Source organism: Neopelma chrysocephalum, unplaced genomic scaffold (genome assembly GCF_003984885.1).
Source record: "Neopelma chrysocephalum unplaced genomic scaffold, ASM398488v2 Primary Assembly neopelma1_85, whole genome shotgun sequence".
NCBI classification, from domain to species: domain Eukaryota; kingdom Metazoa; phylum Chordata; class Aves; order Passeriformes; family Pipridae; genus Neopelma; species Neopelma chrysocephalum.
In genome coordinates, this window is record NW_020897747.1 from 3,473,216 (window position 1) to 3,491,166 (window position 17,951).

The following is a 17,951-nucleotide window of genomic DNA, read 5'->3' on the forward strand; positions in this document are numbered from 1 at the left end:
CTCGTTAGCCCAGAATGTGATGAATACCCGATGGGGTCAGCCAGCAACTTTACTTGATGATGTTCCTCATTTCTGAGAGGCAGTGATGTATTAGCCATAAAATGTTGCTGGCAGGCCAGGTGCTGTGGTTTCCATGGGATTACTTGTCAGGAGGGTGATACTGTTGGTGCACATAAAAAGAACACTTTCTGTGGAAAAATGTGTTCCTGTGGGGTGCTTCACACAGGTGAACACCAGCTGGTGCAGAGTGGCTGCAAGGCTTGCTTGCAATCACATTCCACTTATCTTTGTTTTGGAAACTTTACATTATGAACCTGAAACTAAAAACTGTCCTCAGATAAACTGAATTTTAGAGATAAACTAATTATGAAGGCAGCCTGGAGCATTTGGGTACCTACCTGTCACTGAAATTCAGTGTCCATTAGATGTGTAATTGCCACAGGCTGCTTTTGAAAATTCCAAGCTTGAAGCTAGTTGTGTCTTACAGGCTTAAACATCTGTTTCTTAAATACTCAGGGTGCTCTTTTAATTCGAACATCACACATACAGATGTCGTTAGAGACCCTACAAGAAAGCTGCCTATGCTTTTCTACCCTCTGTAAAATTCAGAGCTTTCATTTTCTGAACCCAGACCCTCTGACCTGAAGAATACCATTTTATGCTATAGAAATCAGTGGCTTTCTGCCATGTAGACTTGTGCAATATTTTTAATTATAGTGTCCAGAAAAATGGAGATTGATTTCTTCCTTGGATATTTTCTCATTATCTTCACTTGTTGCTGGCAACACCTGCAGTATCTCTCATGGAATATTTTTCATTACAATGGTTTGGTTCATAACTAAAAAAAAAAAAACAAACTGTATCTCTGGCTTCCAGTGCATCAGGTGTCTGAATCTAGGAGGGGCTCAGAGAACAAGGCCTGTCAGAAAAGGGTCTTCACCCTTCCTGCTGTCAGCAGGGAGCACTGTGACTGCATACCGGCAGTAGGTGGCACAAGGAATCAGGTGTACCATGTCCCACCTGTCCATGGGCAGATGGCTGCGGTGCAGGGGGAGCTGGGTGGTATTTAGAGCTTTTCCAAGATGGATGGGCGTTTCCTTCCCGTTTTCGTGTCCTAACTGAAACTATGTTGAATCTTCCAATATATGTGTGTAAGTCATCCGAATATACACAGAATGTCTATTGGTTTAATTTTGTAGATACCTGTTTCTGTATAAAGTTTTTGAAGATATTGCTATACCTTATGTATATACTGTACTTTGAAATAATAAACATACAAATGTACGAAAGTCTGTTTTGGGTCTGTGGTTTGTCCTGCTGTTTATTTACTGCTGCCTAACTCGGGGTTGTGCTGACAGCTCTCAGTGAGGGCCTGCAGGGGTGGCAGTGGGTGCTCACCTTTAGGGAGTGGGAGCCTCCCAGTCCCACAGTGCAGAGGTGTCCTTGTGATGCTTGTAAACAAGTACTCTGGGCTCCAAGGAGCTGGATTAACAGCAGACTGTTCTTGCTGGTGTGGAGGGCACCATCAAAGCCCCTTCTTGCTCCCCCCCCCTCAGGTGGATTTCAGTGGATATAAGGAATATGATCAGTGTTGGAGGCGTTGCTGCCCCCCAGGCCTGGCAGGGCTGTGCTCGCTGCCAGCCACCGCTTTCCTATTGCACCGTGTAAACAGGAGGTGGCAGTGCCTCTTCTCCGGTACTGCCAGTGGGTTTAACAGCAAAGCCGGTGAAAACAGGCCAGCACTTCTCTCCCTGCTGTACTTTTCCCTTGGAAACTGCGGTGGACAGGTGATAGGTGTGCTGCAGTTCAGTGCTGCAGTCCCAGTAAGCAGCCCCGATGCTCGAGTCCACTTTTCCATTGTGCAATATGAATTTGACAATCCCGCAGTCACAGTGGCGAAGGCTGGTTCCTTGGCTGCAGCTCCCCAGCTGGGATGCTGTTTGCTGCTCTGATTTATTTATTCCCTTGTAGAGATTTAACGTATTTTGTTTCTTAGCCACAATGGTATTGTTTTATAAAAATAGTAAGTGATGCTGTCTGGTTCCTGGCTGTTCATTGTGGCTGTGCTTATATTAAAAACCTGGGAATTGGATTTGGTATGGGTTGTCCTGCCCTTGCAACCTCATTGTAGGGAGACACTAGAAAAGGAAAAAGGAATACTGTGAATGGGATAATTATGGAGTTTATTCAAGTATCTCCCTGAGTACCTTAAATTAGACAAGGTGGTATCCTATTTTCTGCTGAAATTTAATGGTAAACTACCACGAGCTTCCCAGGACTGGGGCTCCCGCTAAGTTTTCTGGTTACTGTTATCTGTCTGACCCCTTGCCGAAATTGTTTTGCAGTTTGCCTTTTTTTCTTCCAGCCTTTTCCACTGATAGGAGGTACAGCTCTTGGTGACAGATGTGACCAAAAATCAAGGCTCGTTTGTGCTTTCCTAGTACTTAATGCTGTGGTTTGGAAACAAGAACCTGAAGCTAAGCTTCCTCAAATACTAGTTTTGGCTTTGGTGGTATTTGCAAGTAGCCATTTGGTGAACCACTTCCGCCTCTGTTTTTAGGTCTGTATCTCAGGCTGACATAGCACAGCTCTGTGTGCAGAGGGTTCTTGTGGCACACTAGTGTTAAGTGCTTGGTCCTGAAGGAAGCCAGTCTGATACTGGAGCTCTTGGGTGTTAAATATCTAACCAGTGTTAGCAGTTTGCTTCTCTGGCTGGCTGTGAACGAGGAAATCAGTGCTGCTATTTTTTCCTCCCTCTCTACTTTATTTTTAGGGTTTTCTTTAATAGCGAGCTCTGCTCAGGGTTTTGTTGTTGCGGTTGTTTTTAGGCTATTTTGCATTAAACCACAGTGGGTCTGTGCCAGATTTTGCAAGATTTTTGCATGCATAAATGTAACTGTTGCAGTAGAAGAGTGCTACTGAACAAGTTGTTCTCATCATAACGTGTCTAAATATGCTCTTTGATGTGTTTATTGCTGTTCTGCTGCAGTGGATGCCCTATAGCCAGGAAATCCTTTGGCCCTCGGGTCTCACTGTGCTCTTGACCATATGCAGCTGCCCACTGATCTCGGCAGGGCTGCTCAAATGCCTCCAGTGGAGCACCTTGCTCACTAACAGGCTGAATCCTATGAATGTCTAAGAGCTTCTTAAGAAGGTTCTATTTTAAAATAATCCCATGTGTGTGGAATAAGGAAAAGCAGCAGAGGAAAGCATGGAGAGAAGTCTGTGAGCTCTAACCATAGTGCTGGTGTTCGACACAAGGTAGGTGAGCACAGCCTAGCAAGCACTGCTGCTCCCTTTGGGGTGGTTGGTGAGTCCTTAAAAGCTGCCCTGGGCCATCCAAGCTGCAGGTCTTTGGGAACAGGTGCTGCCTTAGGAGATAGATTGAAGCAGGGTGCAACTGCAGGTCAGGGTTTTCAAGCTGCGCTCTGCAGCCAGACAGAAGGCTGCACTGTGAAAGGGACTGGTTAAAAATACTCTAGAAATGATAGATCTGAAATTATTTTAACTCCAGTCAGTGCCTGGCACAGGGGAGAGGAAGAAGGTGAGAATCACTTATATCAACACTGTGGGTAAAAGGAGCATATGGCCAAGTTAATGGCTGAAAAAACAAGCCTAGCGCTGGTCAGCTTAAACCTGTTTTGTGAGTCTGTAAATTCCCTGGAAACTTTGGCAAGTACAAGAGGTTGAAAACCACCAAACTTTGGCTCAGAGTTCTGACCTGTTCATGCTGTAAGTTGCTTGTACTAATCAACTGCTCTGGCTTCACCTTAGTAATTAGATTATCAGAGCAATATTGATTAGGTGGACTCTGGAAAATATTTAAGGTCTTCACCCTTCTGGAGAAGGAATCTTCAGCCAAGAAGTGAAATGAGAAATCAGAACAAGGTGCTGTCAGCTTCTCATGGACTTAACATCAGGAGTGACACAGGCTGATGGCAACCGGTCTGGAGATGCCCTTTTCCCGGTCCCTTCCCCTTGCCATGTGTCTGATCTGGCCCTAGGGCTCACTGAAACCAGTGGGGATGGCTGGAACAGGGAACAGGACTGTCCCACAGGTGGAGTTATTGTCCACTGCTGTCCACCTGCTCCCAAGCTGTTCAAGCAGCTCCCAATGCACTGCAGGTAACAGCTCAGCCTTTCAAGGCAAAGCAAGGAGTATTTGTTTTCCCTGGCAGTGCTGCCCTGTGACCTGCAGCGTGTCAGAGGTGGTTGCACAGCTTCCACATCCTCCAGGCTGTGGAGACAGAGCCCCTTGAGAGAGGCAGACAGCTGGCAGTGAAACCCCTCCACAGCTCCAGGTAAAACGTCCCTCAGAATCCACAGCCCCTTGTTTTGCTTGGCTTTAATCAGACATTTCTGGGGTCTAGAAAGATTCAGCTGGAGCCAAGCAAGTGTTTTCCATCAGCAAGGATGGGCAGAGGAAAGCCTCTGCTTCATAAACCATAGATCTGGTAAAGCAAGCAGCCATCAATCCAGGTACCCATAGCTTTGGACACTGTGTGTTGAAGCCTTCGTAGTCTTTCTTGGGCCATCCAACCCCAGTACCAAATGCTGGTAGGGAATGGCTACCACTCTGGCACTTCAAAAATGTAGGCACACCTCTAAACCACGACTTGACCAAACACAGATTGGATTGAATTACCTTCACTCCTCAGGCAGGGGAGGCCCTTGGAAAAGAGATGTGGTAGATTTGGCAGTAAGCCCGGAGCACAAGGCTCGCAGGGTACATTTTTTTGTTTACCTGTATTATGTCAAACTATTTCCTTCTCTCAGAATTTCCTTGCAGTCTACCAAGGCTGCTTGTTGATGGTGAGAGATCAGTCAACTATTTCAAAGTGATTTGACCTTGCTTGGGTTGGGGACAGAGCCCAGACCTTGCTGGTAGTGGTCACCTTCTAATGCCAAAGCCACTGTGGTGTGTCTGTTTAGGCAACTGCAAGCCATGCTGATGCACAGGGGTGGGTGAGCTCCCTCCAATCACACTGAAGAGAGCGGAATAGCTTTCCTTGTCTTTGGCGGTAGCTGAAACAATAGAAACGTCCCCAAAGGCCAGGGCATGCAAGCCAGCAGGGCTTCTCTAGAGACCAATAAATGGAGGAATTTACGTTTCATTAATTGTGTATCAGAGTAAACACTGGAAAAACACCAAACCAACCAACCAAAGCAGCGACTTTACCACTGACTGCTGGGGGAGGCTTCTGCCAAGAAAGCAGCCTTGGATCAGAGAGCAAGGAAGCAAAGCCCTTCCAAAGGGTGACTCAGAGCAGCCTCACAGGCTCTTCCACTGACTCCCTGTCACCACCGTACTGGATAGAGGCACGGAAGAGAAGCTCCTGTCTGGCCACAATCCTCTGTGTGGATGCCTTCTGAGCAGTGAGGAGCCTGTCTCAGACACAGCTGCCAGGGAGGTCAGCTGGGCTTCTGATCCCTCATATCACAGAATTGTTTGCATTGGAATGGGCCTTAAAGATCATCTCATTCCAACCCCCCTGCCTTGAGGACAGCTTCCACTAAACCAGGTTGCCCGAAGCTCCATCCAGCCTGACCTTGAACACTTCCAGGGAGGGAGCATCCACAGCTTCTCTGGACAAACTGTGCCTCACCACCCTCACAGCAAAGAATTTCTTCCTAATATCTAATAAAAACCTCCTGGCCTCACTTCTTTAGATGCAGCCCAGAACACAGTTGGCTTTCTGGGCTGTCAGTACACATTTTCAACTCACGCTGAGCATCTTGTCAACCAATACCCCAAGTCCTTCTCCTCAGGGCCGCTCTCAGTCCATTCCCTGCCCAGCCTGTACTTGTGCTTGGGATTGTCCTGACACAGGTGCAGGACCTTGCACTTGGCCTTCATGAGGTTGGCACTGGTCCATCTCTGAAGTCTGTCCAGGTCCCTCTGGATGTCATCCCTTCGCTCCAGTGTGTTGATCACTCCGCACAGCTTGGTGTCATCAGCAAACTTGCTGAGGGAGCACCTGATCCCACTGCCTATGTCACCGATAAAGATGTTAAACAGTATCAGTCCCAGCACCAACCCTGGAGGATGCCACTCATCACTGGTCTTCACTAGGACATTCAGCTGTTGAGCACAACCCTTCCAGTGTGGCCATCCAACCAATTCCTTATCCTCCAAGTGGTACATCCATTAAATCCATGTCTCTCCAGATGAAAGACAAGGATGCCGCGTGGAACAGTGTCAAATGCTTTTTACAATTGCAGACTATATTAAGTTGGAAAATTCATATATTTTCTAACATGAGATAGTTCTTTTGTTTTTTCCATCTACTGGCCACCAGAGATCTGATAAATGCAACAGCACAGGGACCTTGAAGGAGCTGCTGTCCCCTTACCAACCTGCAGGTAATCAGCTAGGGCAAACATCTGAGTGGGGATTAAGTCGGTTGGAGCAGTCAAGGAGGGACTGGAAAAGGAGCCAGTCTTCTTTGGAGAGAGACCAAAGAAGACCTGTTAGCTGATGCCATGAAGGCAAACAGAAAACCCAACTTGCACTGTCAGGAGGGCAGAGCAGATCCTGTGATGAGCCTTTTGCTTGTGGGACTTTCCTACTTGAACTGAGGGATTGGGCTGGTCTGTGACACACTGAGGCCAGGCCTGAATGAAGACTTTATTTCATTAAAACATCATGCTTACAAAAAAATATTCCCTGGCTCAGTTTTGTTCCCTTGATGGGTTTTAGACATAGGCAAGCTCAGGCTGAGCACTATTAAAAATGGTTTCAGGAAAATGGGGTAGTCGGGTGTGCAAAAACACCGAGAAGTGGTGTGAGCAACCCCTGCAAGTGCTGCCCCCTGCCCAGCACTGCTCAGCCTCTCTGGCTGCTCTTCCGGGGTCCTCAGGCTGGGGGAGCTGCCTGTTTCCAGAATTGGCTTAAAATCAATGTGCAGGGGAGAGGAAAAAAACTGGCTAACTGGTGAAAGACTGAGAGATGGGGGGAAAAAATAAATGTTTTTTTAAAAAGGCTGTCCTGGCATAAGAGTAAACGCCACTTGCTTTTGGAGTGTCATGGCCTCTCATCTCTTCCACAGAATGAACTCAGGGTGCTGCAAGCCCAGATCTGGAGTGCAGCTGACAGCATGATCTTAACTTCAACCCTGAGGCATCCAAACATGCACTTCTGAGTGGCTATATGTGAAAGAGAAACAGAAAAGTCTGACTTTCTCTGGAAATGTGGCACAGAAATGGCTTGCACAATCGTATTTACTTTGGAGGTTCTTTTTGGGAAGTGTTGCCTGTTCTGGGCTGTGTATCAGCTCCCAACCCATGAATTTTCCCTTCCCCTCTTTATTCTCAGTGCTCCTGTGGGTTGGCTGCCTGTGTGGGAGCCAGGGACCCTAGACCCTGCCAGACCTCACTGAGCTTCGTGATTACTGACATCATGTTTCCACTAAGGAGCAGGACATGGTGGTGCAGGGACCATCCCCTGGGCTCAACCTTGTCCCTGGATAGAGAGCACAGAAATAGCAATGTATGGGCAGGGGGAGAGGAAAGGAAGATGCATATTTTAACTTATGGCATTTATAGGATTTCTGATGGGTTTAGAGGAGAAAACGGTTGTTTTTTTGGGGGGGTGATTCCTTTGGTTTTGTTTTACAAAAAGTACAGGCAAGAAATATAATTTGTAATATAAGAAAACACAATCCTCTGCTGGCAAAATATACATGTATGATTTGACTGTCAGCTCTTACAAGAAAGGGCAAATTGTGTTATAACAGTATTGGGGATGAAAAAACATGAGGATTTGAATGAATTTGCCAAGAGCCCTGCACTACTGTTGTGGGAAGCTGGAGACATCTCGAAAGAAGAACTTCCAGGAGTAAGGAATGGCTTTACTAAATAGCCCAGGGAAAAATACAGTCTTAAGCCCATTCTGTTGGGAAGGTGTGCATCCAGGAAAGGACAAGCAAAATGTGACAGTAGAGCTGTCAGTAGAGCTGACAATGGTGCAGTGACAGAAACCTCTCAAAAGTACCCAGATATCCTTCACAGTTCCTTTGAAATCCCTTTGCACAGCTGCTGACAAAGATCTGAAAATTTCCAGTGCCAAGCACATACATCTATCATGCTGGGTAATGTTGCATCATCATTTCTTGATGATCGTGTTTTCCTGTCCCTCTGTTGTCCCATGTGAAGGTTAGAGCAGAAGCACTTGAGGACCAGCAGCACTGGGCATTGCCTGCGCAGAACAAATTGTTCCTGATCCTTGCAGGCATCTTCTAGGCACTGCTATCATAAAGAAAACTTCAAAGATTTCGTGTAGTAGAATGACAGCTTTAATCCAAGATAAGTACTGATGTATGAAAATTAAAGGGGCAGAGTGTGTTTGCCAATTGTGACTGGGCAAGGAAAGAACTGCAAAACCAGTCCTTTGCAGTTTGGGTTTGCAGAGGCAAGCGCAAGGTGCACAAAAGGGGAAGCAGAGTGTGCAGCTAGCAAGTGTACATGTCTGCAGAGATGCCCTAACTGCAATGCCAAGAAAATCAGACCTGCAGCCAAGAAAAACAACATTAAAATGATGCAATGACATAAGCTAAATGCTGGTCGTGGAATCTAAATTACACGCAGAACAATCAAGAAGGAAAACACCGACGACATTTGCTTGTGTAACAGGGGTGTTGACCTCACAGCTGGCAGGCAAGGAAGGGCACAAGTGCAGACACAAGTAAAACCAGTGATAGGAGGGGGGACTTGACCTTGCTGAAAGCATCAACCAGGCCTGTCCCTTAGGGGTGATACTGAAGTATCACAAGACTGCTCAGGTTTGTACATTTTAAACTAGTCCATTTAAAATCCGCCACACTTAAAAACCTCATTAGGACAGACTCACCTGATGAGCAAAGCAAGGCAAGAAAGCTGCAGCTCAGCACCAGGACACTGCCTCTTGCTCAAACAAAAAGCTGGATAAGGACACGCTTAGCATTTTTTTTTTAAAAAAGAAGGAATACACTTGACCAAGGGCTTTGAGATCTCTGATCAGGAGACGTCCTACCTGTAAGATAAGTACTGGGGATTGCACTGCGGGTGGGAGACAGATGTGGGTTATGATCTCTAGGTTTCTGCTCCATGTCTTGTATAGGCTATGAAACTTTTGTGATGCCAGCACTACATGTACTAGCAATGCAGTCAGGTTATAGAACTAGACATGAGAAAATGCAAATGTAGATCCAAACAAAAATAAAAAACCTCCTAACTCAGACCCAACACTATATTGTGCTAAAAAGCAGTGAACAAAAATGTCTTGTTTGGGGTGTAAAAGGCATTTTATTCACCCAATACCCTTTATTAATGGGATGTGTTTCTAGAGTATCTACTGATGAGTAGCATTTATTATATGTGCTTCACAGCTTCATCTGTATTTTAGACTATACTATAAGCAACACAACACAACCCCTGATAAGTGGGAGAGAGGAAATGCATGCACAATACAAGATGTTCCCATCAAAAACTCATCTCCTCTTAGCACACAGAGGACCTACAGGACACGGTCAGTATTGCTCAAATACAAACATACTATTCCACAAGCACCCCCTCAAATTGGGAAGGAGAGCTCCTCTGGTGCCTTTAAACACAACCTTCAGTTACCATGTCCTCAGAAACACCTGGATGATCCCAGCCTCACCTTCAGACTGGGGTGGTGGGATGAGCTGCAGGCTCATTTCAGGCCATTTGTGGTGGACCCAGGCAGCAACTGAGGAGGGAGGCTCTTGCAAAGAGCTTTCAGTGGGAGCCTCCCAGCAGGCTCAGACCCACAGACAAATCACTTCACACCCTCTCCTCCCCTCCTCTTGCCCCTAAAATGCCTCTTTGCTGGCAGCTTTGAGACCTACAGGTCTGTAGGCGAGAAAGGAGAGGCAGCATCCAGGGTCATCAGGCTACAGAGAGTACCCAAGAACAAAAGATTAATTTTAATATCCTGGCTTCAAGCAACCTTGGCCAATAGCTTCAGGAAGTCTTCATCATTTATGCGGAGGAGGAAGCACCTGGAAATCACAGAATTAATTTGATCCGAAGAGACTGTGCTCTGGAAAAACACGTGTCAGGCCCCATTACTCAAGATTGCAGGGGCAGGGACGGGACAAGCCATGAGTGGTGAGCAAGTGTGAGTGTGCTGGATGCCAATCAGTGGCATTGGCTCAACCATGTGTTTCCTCAAGCCAAAGTCCCAGCTTGGCTTGGCACCGGGCTGTGCATGCCCTGGCTGGCCAGGCTGGCGTTGAGCAGGGAGCCGTCCCCTCCCCACAGCCTTGCCCTGAGAAGAGAGGTGATATCAGAAATAACCAGGGGAAAAGGGAGAAGAGGAGGGTCTGGAAGGGCAGTTCTAGGCCTCTCTGGGGATGGACATCCCACATGGGAGCCAAGTCCCATAGGAGATGCAAGTCTCCTCTTCCAAGGCCTGACAGTCCACATGTGTGAGCTCGGCAGCTTGCACTGCATTTAACATAACAGGTAGTGATGAAAGCCTCGCTGCTTCTCATTGCACAGTAAGAAAAAAAGGTGACAGTTTTGGTGACAGCTGTAACCAGCCAGTGTGAGGCCAGGGCTGTGCAGTGCTCCGGGTGTTGGGCAGAGGTGTTCTGAGGTGGCACCAGACCCTGCTGTGTCCCTCTCACTTTGTAATTCCTCTTAAAAACATTGAGTTTCAGGATTGTTTATCCTGAACTCCACTCCCCACACTGCAGACACTGACCCTGATGGCTTTTTAAAGGGGATATATCCATTCTCTTTGGCTAAATTTGCCTGTGAGTCCTTGCAGCCCCACCTGGTCTCACAGCCCACATTTAGGATGTTTGCAGAGGCAACTGTAGTGCAGCAGGGACACTGTAGAGAGCTGGAGACTACCCACCATGGCCAATAGGCTTCTTATTGGAGGTGTCACCAAGCTGGGAGCTAAAACTACTCTTAGTACGCATCACTCCTTCTAAAGATGATATTGATGGCTTGGAAGAGAAAGTTCATTTGAACTTTTCTGTCCCAAAAGTAAGACACTATGTTTTCTGTGTGACAAGCAGACACAGGACTTCATGATGCCTTGGTGTCACCCGTACACACTCTGCCCCAGCCATGCTGCAGTGCAAACCTGTGATGGGGTTTGACTTTTGTTCTCAATGCAGAGGATCCCAGCAGCTCTTGGGAAATCAGAGCCAAGAGACTGGTCTAAAAGGGGCTAAGGACATGTGTCCCACCCATGATTTCAATGATAATGATTATGAAAGATAGGCTAGTGACCAAGTACCAAACTAGGTCAGGGAAGGAGGTTTGATTTCCCATTGCAAACTGGGAGAACATTGCAGGCCACACAGCCTTGCTGTCGGCAGGGTCGAATGCAGACACATTTCCCCCAGCCCTTGTTTTGGCACCATGCTGTGCCCGAGCAGTGCCACATTCCTACATGGACTCACCTCAGCTCCGTGGCCAAATGCTGCACATGAAATGGAGTTAAACTCCAGCACAAAGCTAAACATCATGTGTGTGTTTATCACCCTTGTGTTCTGAATGAGTACAAATAGGCTGTGCATTAAATCACACAAACAGGCTGAGAGGCTTCTAACACTGTTTGGGTCATGGCCTGTCAGGCGGTTGTAACTCAGTTGTACTTCCTAGCTCTCCATTTCCTTGTGTGAGAGGCTGCCTTAGTCCATAGCTGCCAGGGAGAAGTGGTGTTGTTGCAAGTTTGAGATGCGTCAGATAAAGGAAACGTGATAAAAATTTCTCAGTTTATCCAGCAAGCCCATTTCACCTGGCAAAACTTGAAGTGCCACCTCTGCACTGCTGTGGGTAGGGGAAGGAGAACCAGAGCTTTTCACTGTCAGGTGGAAGGACATCCAGATCAGGGCTGAGGCTACCCTTTCTCCCCTCACCCCAAGCTGCGGTCCCACAAGCATTCAGCACATTGCACCCAGATAATATGTGGTGATGGGGGCTCAGAGAAGGGTAGTGCCAAGATGCTCAAGTGTCTTCTCCCATTTGGCACAGTTCAGAGCATGCTGCAGGGTCAGCAAAGGGGGTCAGCAGGCACAGGGAGCCACTCAAGCTTCTCTAACCTGAGGAACTGCTTTTCTCTCAAAGCAGAAGCATTTTGTAAAATGCAATCACTACTTGAAGTGACTTCACAGGCATTTTCAGTAAGTGGTCATCATAAGTCCTGAAGCAGTTGGACAGTTATTGGAACAAGTGTATGATAAAAGCCTTTCCACCCCCATCCCTCCCACCCCTACTTTATATCCCATGATTCTTCCTTGTTTGAAATGATTCAGCAATAGACTCTCAGATAGTCTCCATCTGGTTAAAAATAGTTACTTGCCTCATATGGCTTTAGCATGGTACTGTCAACTGTAAAATGTTCCACCTTCCAAAAAAGTAGAGTGAAAAATGAAAGTGAGCTTTCACACATCATTACTCTCTGCAGTGAGACCTCCAGAGCTCATTCCAAACCCATCAAAGGAGGAGAGGCGGGCTGGGAGGGTGGGCAAGCAAGATGCTCGTGTTGCTGCCCGGTGCCCTGCGGGTCCTTGTGAAGCTTTGCCCCCTACACAAAAGTGACCAGGCTGATGGTTTGCTCATTTCCCAAAACAAAACACTAGATTATTTCCAAGAGACATTTATTTGTTGGATTTCTGGAATGTTAGAAGAGTTTAGTCATGGAAGCTGGATGTCTCCTGATGTCAGTTATGGGAATACGCTCCAGCAGGGAACCAGTATCGCCCAGTTAGCTGAGTCACATTCCAATCACCCCATAGCACTGGGGCAGGAGGGCAGGAGAGCCCAAAATCCCATCAGCCTTCTCACAGCTCTTGTCCTCTGTAGGCATGGGAATCAGTGATGGGCTTCCACAGTGTGACTGGCTATCCTGGACTGAATGTGCTTTGGTGGAAAAAAAGGGAAATTTGATGGCAATAGTGGACAAATAGTGCAGGTGGGTTATTTCACTTGGCTCTCTGTATCACTTGAATCTTGAATTTGTTTGCATTCAGGGCCAGCTGCTGGAGGGTGTGTGGTGGGACCCCTCTACCACAGAGGTGTCATAGGGAGGTGGTATTGAGGGTGATAAATGGAAAGTGCATCAGGTCCAGCCTATGAGGGGACAGATGGCACCTCTGCAGTGCCCACAGTCAGCTCCTGATGTTCCCACCCAGGGAGGGAAGTATGGCACAGAGCTGCAGTCTGCCCCAGGGCCCCAGGTCAGAGAGAAAGGCTTGCAGCCAGCAGTTGGAGTGTTCACCAGGGCTTCCCCTGTTGCTGAGCAGCAAACAGGGTTGGTGATATCCACCAGCTCCCAGTGCTGAAGAACTTCAGAAAAGCCAGGAGAGATGCAGAAGTATCCATTGGTTTTCACTGCACACCTCACAGCATCAGAAGCTGACTCTAGAGGCTGTATGACAAATTGCTGGTTAATACCCACATTAATCCATTTTTCCCCTCAGAGTTGCATTTGCTGTGCATGCTGAGCCATCCTCTGCTCATTTCCTCAAGGTGATATGCTAAATCCTGCTCCCTGGACCATGGCAATCAGCTATTGCTGGAATACAATCAAGCTGCAGATGGCAGCTGAGGGAATCACAGGGACTCTGCATTGCTCAGCACCATAGTCAAATCCCAGCCAGCATCACTGGGGCAGGATTTGACCACAGAGCCAGACAAGCAAGCCAAGTGCTGCCGCCTGCCCGTGGGGTGCTCTCAGTGCCCACCTCTGTCCTGGGCAGCACTCTTGGGTGCTGCTGCTGTATTTGTGAAATACCTGTTACACTGCCATATCATCTCATATTGGCGACACCATAGTAAACATTTGCTCTGGATCCCTCTTGACAAGACAAGGGATGAGTCTAGAAATTACTTCTACAGAAAGTGAGTGTTTTGAAGAAGTGCAGGAAGGGATTGAGCTTCCCAGTTTTGGATGGGATGCCTACTTGTGTACCAGACCCCAGCTGTGTTTATGGGAAGGGACATTTTCACATTCCAACAATTTTAATGCATCCCAGGCCTTATGCAATTTTTCTTTCCATTTACAATATTAGGTATTTTATATGATAAATCTGAAGTGTGGCTTTTGTGCATGAATGATACAGTTTCCATAATATTTTTTCATATGCAGAGACATTTTGTTTTGATCTCATGGGGCATGAGTCAACTCCTATTTGAAGCCACTGGACTCCTTCCAGTGACCTTCCCAGAGCCTAGCTGGGCAGATGAAGTCTGATGTGCTGTAGGTGCAAGCTATCATGACCTGCCGAGGCTCAGGGCAGCTCAGTAGAGCAGCTCAATCATAGAAAGGCTATATCAGGAAACTAATTGAGAGCATCCAGCGTGCTTGGTGCAAAAACAGTGTCTGCCCCAGAAATGCACGTGCTGTAGCACCATGAGACTCCCAGACAAGTTGGAGGCAGTGCATGTTCAGCCCTGCAAGATCCACAGAATCTGCCCATCCAACATGTGCCATGTCCCTTAATCTCAAGGCTGCAAGAGTCAGGGTGAGTTACAGAACTTATTTGGTCAGGCTCCTTGAGTGGGATGAACAACACCCTGGGTTTCCTGGATTACCCAGGCCAGGCCTTCCACTCTCACAGAAGCAGCAGCCCTGTGGACCCAAACACTCCTAAGCATGCAAGGATGTTTCCCATGAAGACGTTCAAGACTCCCCATGCGAGTGTGGGATCCCACACAAATTCAGGCATGTGCCCTCCCAATATGCATGAATTTGGTCCCCCCTTCTTAATGACTGTCGGAAGAGCTGCTTCTTTTTTTAGTAGGAGCAAGTTCTGAGGGAGAAATGTCAGGTTCCCCAATTCAGCAAAATTCTGGCAATTTGCATCAGCTCGGAAAGGTGCCTCTGCTCTGCGAGGCCAGTAAGGAAGAGAAACACTCACACTCTGGAAGACTCAAAATGAGCAAGAAACAGGTCAAGTGCCCAAAGCTACTGACTGAGCATCCTCCCTGTCTACATGGCTTACATGTCGAGAGCTCTGTTAGTGACAAAGGGCTGGCCAGAGGTGTTTGTGCCACGATCCTCAGCACACAGCGTTCCTGCCATCATTAAATGGCACTGTGGAGACGTTCAGAGCAGGAGTCACTAAGGAGGGCCCAGCAGGTGGTAGCCTCTGCCTGCCTCTGCTGCCAGCTCTGGCAGTGACCTGAGGCTGCTCCACAGGACTGGGGCTGCTCTGCAGTGTCCTCCACCACCGGCCCTGCTGAGGAAACCTCATGTGATTTGGAAATTAAGCGAAGTATTTTGTGTTTATGAAACAGCTCCTAAGAGTTTGAAAAAGGGACTAGTGGTGTTTACACACAAGCTGGACAGACTCTAACATGGTGCATGCTCTGTTGTGTCAACTCCTGCACCTGCATAAGATATTTTACAAAATCCCTGTGAAATGAAGGAGCCAAACAACTGGGTCTAATCAGCCCTGCCTGTGCTCTCACTGGAGCCACACAACATTTCTGCTAACGGAGCTGCGGGATGTTATGGAAAATCTGCTCTCCAAAGAGCCTTTGTTCATGTCTGAAGTTAAGGCTGGTCAAAAGCAGGGAGTGGAGCCGTGGGAGAGCTGGTGCTGGAGCAGCCTGGGTGCAGAGCCCTGCTCCTGGGGCTTATGGAGTGCTCCCTAGGAATAGGGGAGACTTTGGAGGGAACCCAAACAGCGGGACAGGGAGAGCAGCAGCTCAGCTAACACCACCTTTATCCCCTCTCAGGCAAGGAGGAGACTTGTCCAAAGAAGAATAAAGTTGAAGCACATTTTCTTGTGCTTTCCCAAACTACCAGAATTACCAAATGTCCTTTTCATTGTGTTGTTTTTGTTACCTATGCCATAAAGTTTTTGGACCCCTTCTTAGCAACACAGATTCTCCTCTTTTTTGTACCATTTGCAGAAGGTCCTGTCTGGCCCATGTTTGCTTATAGAGTGACACCAGGATTCAGTCCACAAAAGGTTGTTGACCTGGGAAGAGAGCTTCTAGAATTCAAGGGCTGGGCAATTTCTTGGAAATTGCCTTATCAGCACAGCTACAAGCTGGAGCTTTAACAGCCCTTCCCGAGCTGCACGTCCCTAGTTCCTATTCCTGCAGTTTGCTATATATGCTGTACACTTATGTTTATTTCGTAGTTTGTTATTTTGTGCCGAGATTGCCACAAAACCACGAAGCTAAGATCAATTGCTTTTCCGTTACTGAAATTAGGTATCAGGGAACGCCCAAAGCAAGCCAGTAACGGGGAGCAGGCGTCTGTGCACAAGACTGTGTAAAGGCTGATGCCAACAACCTCACATGCCCTCCTTTGCTGGTGGAGAAGGGAATCAGCAGGGGGGGTCAGGGGTTGTTATCAGCAAAGCAAAAGGCAGTAAAACAGGAACAGAGAGGCACTGGGTTTGCACAGCAAGGAGAGTCACCAGGGTGCAGGCTGGGCTCGAAGAGCAGTGGAAGTGAGCTGAGCAGGAATGGATGAGTGCGGCACTTCAGGGATTTAAACCAAAACTTTACAGTGCATTAAAGCCTCCTGGAGGCACGAGCCTGCGCTTACACAGGGACTTGCTCTGAAGTTTCACAGGGTCAGGACGGGCTGGTTCACTGTGAATCCCAAGGGTGTTTGCAGTGCCTCAGACCTTCCCAGGCAAAGAAGATCTAGCAGCCCAGACAGAGCTGCCACCTCTTGTCATCCCCCAGCTCCTCTGCCAGTGCCTCGGCCCAGCTCACTGTTTGGGACAATGCATGGCTGGGCAGTCTCCATCCCACTTGCATCTGGGGAGCTGGGGAAGGCATCTTCCTGGGAGAGCTGTAGGGAGCATGGACTTTGCATCTGGGATTCAGCCCTCATCCCGAAGGGGCATGGTGCAGATCTGAGCAAGGACCTCAGGAGTGGCCAGCAGAGCCTCTTGGCTCACCTGCTCACCCACTGCCCTCACCAGGACAGGCTGCTGAGCGAAGCCAGTGCCTGCCTTGGAAACAAATGTCCACGGGCACACAGCACCAGCAACTTCACATCCTGAACCGCTGCTGTGATAATCCTGTTTGCTCAGTCTTAGTGATCGAAGAGAACCATAACCAAGGAAAACAGCAGGATTATCCTCCAGCACCTGTTCCCACTGAAAGGATTATCATAGTTGGCCGCATCAATGATGTCCTCTAGGTATCACCATGAAAGCAGCCTGAGGGACACGGCAGCCCACCAGACCTCTCTCCCCTTCTGCATGCCCCTTTCCTAGGTATTTTCTGGAAGCTCCCGATGGACAAAGGGCCAGTTCATGTGGATACAAGTATCAGTGCTTTCATGCCTGCAGCATACAGGCTTGCTCTCCAAATAGCATCATCTCTTGTTTGACTGTCTAACGGGGAGGCGGCGTGAGAAGTATGCGCTGTAAACTGCAGGGCTCAGAAGGCAGACAGCAGCTTTAAAGCACTTTAAAACAAGCTGTTTTTCCTGCTCAACATTCCCTGTGCTTTTGTGTTCAAGAGCAGGATCGGACCCACTCACCTCACAACATGGAAGGGCTCTGTTGTGCTGCATTTACATCTACAATACAATGCTAACTGATTTAAGAGCTGTTTTACTGAAGAATGAAAATGCTTAATTGCAGAAAAATCTTGGAGTGTCCCTTAATAGTCCAGAGAGGTGCTGCAACTGCCCCAAGGCCTTTGTGACATGATGCCTCTCTCCATCAGTTTTTTCAAGAACATCCTTCCATCCCTTAAGCAGGGGCCTTGGAAAACAAATTACTGCAAACACAGATTTTTTTCTATAATGGAATGTAACATTAAAGTAAACACTGGAACATGGAGACAAACAAAGCAAAAAAAATCAGGGAAATAATCTTTAGCTTCTAATGATTTTTGCAAAACATTGCTGAAATTAGGTTTTATTGGAACAAAAATGTATTTATCATATCTGTCAACACTGGAAAATTATGGTTAAATTACAAGTTTATTTTAAACTCTGACGATGATCC

General features: G+C 47.5%; 1 protein-coding gene across 2 annotated transcripts in view; it reads right to left on the bottom strand.

Moving 5' to 3' along the window:
* Positions 1 to 17,951, bottom strand: part of ADRB1 (adrenoceptor beta 1) — a 34,996-nt gene that overhangs the window by 3,216 nt on the left and 13,829 nt on the right. Inside the window, exon 3 of one of the 2 annotated variants that reach the window (XM_027692097.1) lies at positions 12,641 to 13,390. The exons of the other annotated variant lie outside the window; for it this stretch is intronic. Coding sequence (XP_027547898.1) covers positions 13,371 to 13,390 — 20 coding nt within the window. The 3' untranslated portion in view covers positions 12,641 to 13,370. Of the gene's footprint in view, positions 1 to 12,640; positions 13,391 to 17,951 lie in introns of those variants that run through there. 2 annotated transcript variants of the gene reach the window in all.